This window comes from Zonotrichia albicollis, chromosome 39 (genome assembly GCF_047830755.1).
Source record: "Zonotrichia albicollis isolate bZonAlb1 chromosome 39, bZonAlb1.hap1, whole genome shotgun sequence".
NCBI classification, from domain to species: Eukaryota; Metazoa; Chordata; class Aves; order Passeriformes; family Passerellidae; genus Zonotrichia; species Zonotrichia albicollis.
The window spans coordinates 80,337-88,922 of record NC_133857.1 but is presented as its reverse complement, the minus strand read 5'-3'; the positions used below and the strand labels follow the sequence as shown (position 1 = coordinate 88,922).

At 53.7% G+C, this 8,586-nt stretch overlaps 1 protein-coding gene across 1 annotated transcript; it reads left to right on the top strand.

Moving 5' to 3' along the window:
* Positions 1-744: 744 nt before the first annotated feature.
* PSMD8 (proteasome 26S subunit, non-ATPase 8) lies at positions 745-8,577 on the top strand. Its single transcript, XM_074531854.1, has 7 exons — positions 745-1,023; positions 1,904-1,976; positions 3,085-3,187; positions 4,873-5,038; positions 5,767-5,867; positions 6,674-6,785; positions 7,761-8,577. The coding sequence occupies exons 1-7, from the start codon at positions 823-825 to the stop codon at positions 7,896-7,898; spliced, it is 894 nt and encodes a 297-aa protein (XP_074387955.1). The 5' UTR covers positions 745-822; the 3' UTR covers positions 7,899-8,577.
* The last annotated feature ends 9 nt before the right edge of the window (positions 8,578-8,586 follow it).

Genomic DNA, 8,586 nt, shown 5'->3' with positions numbered 1-8,586 from the left:
CTGTGACTGAGCGCGCGCGCGAGGGATCATGTGACGTCACGCGCTCGCAATGACGTCACTCCTAGTCCCGCCCAGGTGACGTCACTCATTTTTTCCTCCACTCCGTCACGGCTCCGGCCGTAAAGCGCGCGGGAGCAGCTGCCGCAAAGCGCGGCGCGTTGCCATGGCGACCGGAGGGACTGACGGCGTTACCACGGGAACCGTCCTGGAGACCCCAAAACTGCCGGGGGACCCCCAAAGTCACCTCAAGGACCCTAAAATCACCCCGGGGACCCCCAAACCTACCCTGAGGACCTCAAAGTCACCTCAGGGACCCTAAAATCACCCCGGGGACCCACAAGCCCCGTGGGTCCCCCTCAGAAGCGGGACCCGCCGTAAAGCGCTGCCGTGCAGCGCCGCGTTACCATGGTTACCCCCGCACTGCCTCACATAGCGCGCCGTCGTCATGGCGACGCCCTTGCGACAACCGTAAAGCGCGGAGGGGGGCGGGAACAGCGGGGTTGCCATGGCGACAGACCCGTGAGGCGGGCGGTGCCATAGAGGGCGGAGGGGAGGCGGGAACAGCGGCGTTGCCATGGTGACCGGCCCGTGAGGCGGGCGCTGCCGCAAAGCGCGGAGGGGAGGCGGGAACAGCGGCGTTGCCATGGTGACCGGCCCCTGAGGCGGGCGCTGCCGTAAAGCGGGGAGGGGAGGCGGGAACAGCGGCGTTGCCATGGTGACCGGCCCCTGAGGCGGGCGCTGCCGCAAAGCGCTCCCCGCGTTGCCCGGACACGGCCGCAAAGCGCGGCCCGGCGCGCGGCAGTGTCGCGTTGGCGCGCAGTCATGGCGGTGCCGAACGGGGCCGGGGCCGCGGCCGGGACGGGCCCGGCGGGAACCGGGCTGGGCCTGGCGGTCCCGGGGGTCCCGGCGGGCACCGGGGGAGGCCTCAGGGCCGCGGCCGGGCTGTACGAGCAGCTCAAGGGAGAGTGGGGCCGGAAAAGCCCCAACCTGGCCAAGTGCGGGGAGGCGCTGGGCAGGCTCAAGGTGAGGGCAGCGGGCTGAGGGGGGTTTGGGGGGAATTCGGGGGGAATTCGGGGATTTTGGGGGGGTCTGAGGGAGCTTGGGGTGGCTGAGGGGTTTGGGGGGTTTTTACGGGGGTTTGAGGAGGTTTGGGGAGATTTTGGGGAGGATTTGTGGGATTTTGGAGGGATCTGAGGGGGTTTGGGGTGGCTGAGGGGTTTGGGGAATTTTGAGAGATTTTTGGGGGATTTTTAGGAGAGTTTGAAGGGGATATGGGGGGAATTTGGGGGATTTCTGGGGGAATTTGAGTGGTTTTTGGTGGGTCTGAGGGGTTTTGGAATGGCTTTTGGAATGAGTTTTGGGGGGGGTTTGAGGAGGATTTGGGGGATTTTTAGAGGGGTTTGAGGGGGATTTTGGGGAGGATTTGGGGGATTTTGAGGGGGTCTGAGGGAGTTTGGAGTGGCTGAGGGGTTTGGGGGATTTTTAGGAGATTTTTGGGAGATTTTTAGAGGGGTTTGAGGGGGATATGGGGGATGTTTTGTGGGTTTGAGCTATTCTAGGGGGGATTTTTGGGATGAATTTGGGGGAATTTTGGGGGGTTTGAGGGGGATTTTTGGGTCTGAGGGATCTGGGGGTGAGGGGACCCCCAAGTTTGGGACAATTAAAGCAGAATTTGGGGTCCCTGGGCTGGGGGGAGTCCTGGATTTTGGGATTTTCGGGGTGTCCCCACCCCCACCTCCGTTTGTGTCATTTCCTGTAAACACCAATTAACGCCAAGCCATTAATTAACACTGAATCTTTATTGGACTGGGTTGGTCGGGGCTGGGGGGGGGGCACCGAGACCCCCCCCAGGATCCCCCAAATTCCATCGGGACCCCCCAAAATCTCCCCAAAACCCCCCCAGGTGGCTCTGCTGGACCTGAACTTCCTCCCCACCTCCGGCTCGGCCATGACCAAGCAGCAGCTGATCCTGGCCCGTGAGTGCCCAGAAATACCCCAAAAGTGGCCCAAAATACCCCAAAAATGGCCCAAAATACCCCAAAAATTCCTCCCAAAAATGGACCAAAATACCCTAAAAATCTGCCCCAAAATGGCCCAAAATACCCCAAAAATTCCTCCCAAAAATGGACCAAAATACCCCAAAAATCTGCCCCAAAAATGGACCAAAATACCCCAAAAATCCCTCCCAAAAATGGACCAAAATACCCCCAAAAATGGACCAAAATACCCCAAAAAATCTGCCCAAAGATGGACCAAAATACCCTAAAATATTCTCCCAAAAATGGCCCAAAATACCCCAAAAATCCCTCCCAAAAATGGACCAAAATACCCCCAAAATAGCCCAAAAAATGGCCCAAAATACCCCAAAAAATTCCTCCCAAAAATGGACCAAAATACCCCAAAAATGGACCAAAATACCCCCAAAAAATCTGCCCAAAAATGGACCAAAATACCCCCAAAATACCCCAAAAAATGGACCAAAATACCCCAAAAATCCCTCCCAAAAATGGACCAAAATACCCCCAAAATAGCCCAAAAAATGGACCAAAGTACCCCAAAAAATCCCTCCCAAAAATGGACCAAAATACCCCAAAAAATGGACCAAAATACCTCAAAAAATCTGCCCAGAAATGGACCAAAATACCCCCAAAATACCCCAAAAAATGGACCAAAATACCTCAAAAATCCCCTCAAAAGTCCTGTAAAATTACCCTGAAAAATCTCCCCAAAAATAAAAAAAAAATTCTACAAAATTCCCACCAAATACCTCAAAATGGCCCAAAATGCCCCCAAAACTCCTTTAAATGCCCCCCACCCCCCCCCCCAAATTTCACCCAAATTTTCTCCAAACCCCAAATTCCCATTTTTCCCCATTTTTCCTCATTTTTTCCCGCTTTTAGGGGACATTTTGGAGATTGGAGCGCAGTGGAGCATCCTGAGGAAGGACATTCCCCCCAAACCCCCCAAAATTCCATTTAAACTCCCCCAAATCCCCCCAAATCCCACCCAAATCCCCCCAAATTTCACCCAAACCTTCTCCAAACCCCAGATTTTGATTTTTTCCCCATTTTTTCCCGTTTTTAGGGGACATTTTGGAGATTGGGGCCCAGTGGAGCATCCTGAGGAAGGACATCCCCTCCTTTGAGCGTTACATGGCCCAGCTCAAGTGCTACTACTTCGACTACAAGTGAGTCTGGAGGGATTTTGGGGGAAATTTGGGGGATTTTGGATGAAATTTGGGGGTTTGGGGGCATTTTGGGGGGGATTTAAAGGGGTTTTGCGGGGAGTTTTCTTGCTCAGGATGCTCCACTGAGCCCCAGTTTCCAAAATATCCCCTGGAAATGGGGAAATAAATGGGGATTTGGGGTTTGGAGAAGATTTGGGTGAAATTTGGGGGAGTTTGGGTGGGATTTACGGAGGTTTGGGGGAAATTTGGGGGGTTTTGGGGGGATTTAAAGGGGTTTTGTGGGGAGTTTTCTTGCTCAGGATGCTCCACTGAGCCCAAATTCCTAAAATATCCCCTGGAAATGGGGAAAAAAATGGGGATTTGGGGTTTATAACAAGTTTGGGTGAAATTTGGAGGGGATTTGGGGGGCTCAGAACCTTCTGGAACCTTCCAGAATCTCCTCAGAACATTCTAGAGCATTGTGGAATGTTCTGGAATCCCCTCGGGGGGAGGAGTCTGAGTTGGAATGGCGGCTGCTGGGGCTGAACCACTGGGGGCATGGGGGGGCACTGGGGGTACATGGAACATTCCGGCACCCCTCAGAACATTGTGGAACATTCCGGAACTCCTCAGGGGGGAGGTGTCTGAGTTGGAATGGCGGCGGCGGCAGCTGGGGCTGAACCACTGGGGGCAATGGGGGGCACAGGGGGGCACTGGGGGTACATGGAACATTCCGGAACCTGTCAGAACATTCCGGAACCTTTCAGGGAGGAGCTGCCCGAGTTGGAATGGCGGCACCGGCTGCTGAGGCTGAACCACTGGGGGCAATGGGGGGCGCAGGGGGACACTGGGGGTACACGGAACATTCCAGAACCTCTCAGAACATTCCGGAACCTCTCAGAACATTCTGGAATCCCCTCAGGGAGGAGCTGCCCGAGTCGGCGTCGCGGCACCAGCTGCTGGGGCTGAACCACTGGGGGCAATGGGGGGCTCAGGGGGGCACTGAGGGTACATGGAACATTGTGGAACATTCCGGAACCTGTCAGAACATTCCGGAACCTTCCAGGGAGGAGCTGCCCGAGTCGGCGTCGCGGCACCAGCTGCTGGGGCTGAACCACTGGGGGCACGGGGGGGCACTGGGGGTACATGGAACATTCCGGAACCTCTCAGAACATTCCGGAACCTTTCAGGGAGGAGCTGCCCGAGTTGGAATGGCGGCACCGGCTGCTGGGGCTGAACCACTGGGGGCACGGGGGGGCACTGGGGGTACATGGAACATTCCAGAACCCCTCAGAACATTGTGGAACATTCCGGAACCCCTCAGGGGGGAGGTGTCTGAGTTGGAATGGCGGCACCAGCAGCTGGGGCTGAACCACTGGGGGCATGGGGGGGCACTGAGGGTACATGGAACATTCCGGAACCCCTCAGAACATTCCGGAACCTTCCAGGGAGGAGCTGCCCGAGTTGGAATGGCGGCACCAGCTGCTGGGGCTGAACCACTGGGGGCAATGGGGGTGTTGGGGGTACATGGAACATTCCAGAACTCCTCAGAACATTGTGGAACATTCTGGAACCTTCCAGGGAGGAGCTGCCCGAGTCGGCGTCGTGGCACCAGCTGCTGGGGCTGAACCACTGGGGGCACTGGGGGGCACTGGGGGTACATGGAACATTCCAGAACCCCTCAGAACATTCTGGAATCCCCTCAGGGAGGAGCTGCCCGAGTCGGCGTCGCGGCACCAGCTGCTGGGGCTGAATTTGCTGTTCCTGCTGTCCCAGAACCGCGTGGCCGAGTTCCACACGGAGCTGGAGCGGCTGCCGGCGCCCGACATCCAGGGGAACCTGTTCATCCGACACCCCGTGTCACTGGAACAGGTAATGGGGGTTTAGGGGATTTAGGAACCTGCCCTGTGTCCCTGGAACAGGTACAGAGGGGATTTAGGGGATTTAGGGGATTTAGGAACCTGTTCATCCGATACCCCGTGTCATTGGAACAGGTAATGGGGGATTTAGGGGATTTAGGAACCTGCCCTGTGTCCCTGGAACAGGTACAGAGGGGATTTAGGGGATTTAGGGGATTTAGGAACCTGTTCATCAGACACCCCATGTCACTGGAACAGGTACAGAGGGGATTTAGGAACCTGTTCATCAGGTAATGGGGATTTAGGGGATTTAGGAACCTGTTCATCAGATAATGGGGATTTAGAGGATTTAGGAACCTGTTCATCAGGTAATGGGGATTTAGAGGATTTAGGAACCTGTTCATCCGGCATCCCGTGTCACTGGAACAGGTATGGAGGGGATTTAGGGTGTTTAGGGGATTTAGGAACCTGTTCATCAGGTATGAGGAATTAGGGGATTTAGGAACCTGCCCTGTGTCCCTGGAACAGGTAATGGGGATTTAGGAACCTGTTCATCAGGTATGGGAGATTTAGGGGATTTAGGAACCTGCTCATCACACAGCCCCACGTCACTAGAGCAGGTATGGGCGGATTTTGCCAAATTTTGGGGTGTTTTACCTCATTTTTGGGATTTTCTTATCCTTTTTTTTTGTGGCGTTTTTTTCCCGATTTTTGGTTTTCTGAGCCCGTTTTTGTCCCCAGTACCTGATGGAGGGCAGCTACAACAAAGTGTTCCTGGCCAAGGGCAACATCCCAGCAGAGAGCTACACCTTCTTCATTGATATCCTGCTGGACACCATCAGGTCTGGGGGCCCAAAATCCCCCAAAATCACCCCAAAATCATCCTGAACCCCAAACCCCAAAAATCCCCTCTGAAATATCCCCAAAACTGCCCCAAAATCACCCCAAACTGCCCCAAAACCGCCCCAAACCCCTGACCTGGGCAGAGCTGCACCTTCTTCATCGACATCCTGCTGGACACCATCAGGTCAGGGACCCCAAAATCCCCCAAAATCACCCCAAAATCATCCTGAACCCAAAATCCCAAAAATCCCCCCTGAAATATCCCCAAAACTGCCCCAAAACTGCCCCAAATCACCCCAAACTGCCCCAAACCCCTGACCTGGGCAATGTTCATTGACATCCTGCTGGACACCATCAGGTCTGGGACCCCAAAATCCCCCAAAATCACCCCAAAATCCCCCAGTATGTCCCCAAACCCCTTCCCTTTTCCCCTCAAGCCCCCAAAATCCCCTCTGAGCCCTCAAATCCACCTCAAATCCCCCAATTTCCACCTCAAATCTCCCAAATCCCCCTGAAACCCCCCCATAATTCCCCAAATCCCCCTGAAACCCCCTCCAAAATTCCCCAAATCCCCCTGAAACCTCCCAAAATTCCCCAATTTCTCTGTCAAACCCCCCAAAATCCCCCTGAAACCTTCCAAAACCCCCAAAATCCCCAAATTTCCCCCAAACGCAGGGATGAGATCACAGGCTGCATCGAGGCTGTAAACCTCCCCAAAATCCCCCTGAAACTCCCCAAAATTCCCCAATTTCTCTGTCAAACCCCCCAAAACCCCCAAAACCCCCCAAATTTCCCCCAAACCCAGGGATGAGATCGCGGGCTGCATCGAGGCCGCCTACGAGCGGATCCTGTTCCCCGAGGCCGCGCGGATCCTGTTCTTCAGCTCGCCCCGCAAGATGACCGACTACGCCAAAAAGGTACCGAAAACGGGTGAAACGCCCCAAAAACGGGCTGAAACACCCCAAAACGGGCTGAAATACCCCAAAATCCCCTTGAAATTCCTCAAAAATGGTCTGAAATACCCCAAAACACCCTGAAATACCTCAAAAACACTTTTAAATCCTTCAAAAATGGTCTGAAATACCCCAAAACACCCTGAAATACCCTGAAATACCTCAAAAACACTTTTAAATACCTCAGAAATGGTCTGGAATACCCCAAAAAGGGCCTATTTGAAATAGCCTAAAATACCCCTAAAACAATCTGAAATACCCCAAAATATCCCAGAAAAACCCCAAAAGGGTCTGAAAATACCTCAAAATGATCTGAAATAGCCTAAAATACCCCCAAAACGGTCTGAAACACCCCCAGAATACTCTGAAACACCCCCAAAACACCCCTGAAACACCTCAAAACCACCCTGAAATGCCCCAAAACAGCCCCAAAAACGTCCTGAAACACCCCCAAAATTGACTGAAAGTCCCCAAATCCCCTTCTAACCTTGCCCAAACCCCCCAATTTCCACCCCAAACCCCATAAATCCCCCCAAACCCCCCAATTTCCACCCCAAACCCCCCAATTTCCACCCCAGACCCCATAAATCCCCCCAGACCCCCCAATTTCCACCCCAAATGCCCCAATTTCCACCCCAAACCCCCAATATCCACCCCAAACCCCATAAATCCCCCCAAACCCCATAAATCCCCCCAGACCCCCCAATTTCCACCCCAAATCCCCCAATTTCCACCCCAAACCCCATAAATCCCCCCAGACCCCCCAATTTCCACCCCAAACCCCATAAATCCCCCCAAATCCCCCAATTTCCACCCCAAACCCCTCTAAACCCCCTCCAGCTCCCCTAACCCCCCCCAATACCCACCCCAAACCCCTTTCCATCCCATTTTTCCCCCTTTTAACCCCGTTTTTCCCCATTTTTCCCCGTTTTTTCCCAGCGGGGCTGGGTGCTGGGCCCCTCCAACTATTACAGCTTCGGGGGGCGGCAGCAGAAGGCCGAGGACCCCCCGATCCCCTCGACGGAATTGGCCACGCAGGTCATCGAGTACGCCCGGCAGCTGGAGATGATCGTCTGAAATGCAAAATTCCCTTTTCCTCTTTAGGCCCTTTTTTTTCCTTTTTTTCTGCCTTTTTTCCTTTTTTTTCTGCCTTTTTTTCCGTGATTTTTCTGCCTTTTTTTCCATGATTTTTTTGAGGGGTTTTCCAACGTTTAAAGTGGGTTTTTTTTTTTTTTTTGGAGGGCGTTGAAATGGTTAAAGATTATTTGGGCCTTTTCCATGTTAACGCCTCCAAAATCTCCCCAAAACCCCGTTTATTCTCCTGATTTGTTTTATTTTATTGCGTTTTTTTGGGGGGTTGAAGTATTTTTTTGGGGTGTGGTTAAATATTTAAAAGGGGGTTTGGAGGGGTCTGGATGCTGAGACCCCCGGGACCCCCAAAATCCCCATTTATTCCCATTTCTTCCCATTAATTCCCATTTTCTCTTCAATTTTGTTGCATTTTGGGGGGAGTCTTGATGTGGGAGCCCCCAAACTCCCTCAGACCCCCCCAAAACACCCCCAAATCCCCCTTTTAACTCCCATTTCCCCTCATTTTCGGGAGGTTTCACAATTTAAAGGTTCTTTTGTGAGGGGATTAGGGGAAATTGGCCCGTGTCCTCTCCCCCCACCCCTTTTTGGGCACAACCGGGGGGCTGAGCCCCCTCCCCAAAATCCAAACCCCAAAATATTGTTCCAATAAAGTGCTGGAGCCGGAGTGAGGCGG

Excerpts from the sequence above, each read along its gene's own strand:
- PSMD8 (XM_074531854.1), top strand. The coding sequence starts at position 823 with ATGGCGGTGCCGAACGGGGCCGGGGCCGCGGCCGGGACGGGCCCGGCG. Across the intron at positions 3,188-4,872 it reads TGCTACTACTTCGACTACAA|GGAGGAGCTGCCCGAGTCGG; the intron begins GTGAGTCTGGAG and ends GAATCCCCTCAG. Across the intron at positions 5,868-6,673 it reads ATCCTGCTGGACACCATCAG|GGATGAGATCGCGGGCTGCA; the intron begins GTCTGGGGGCCC and ends CCCCAAACCCAG.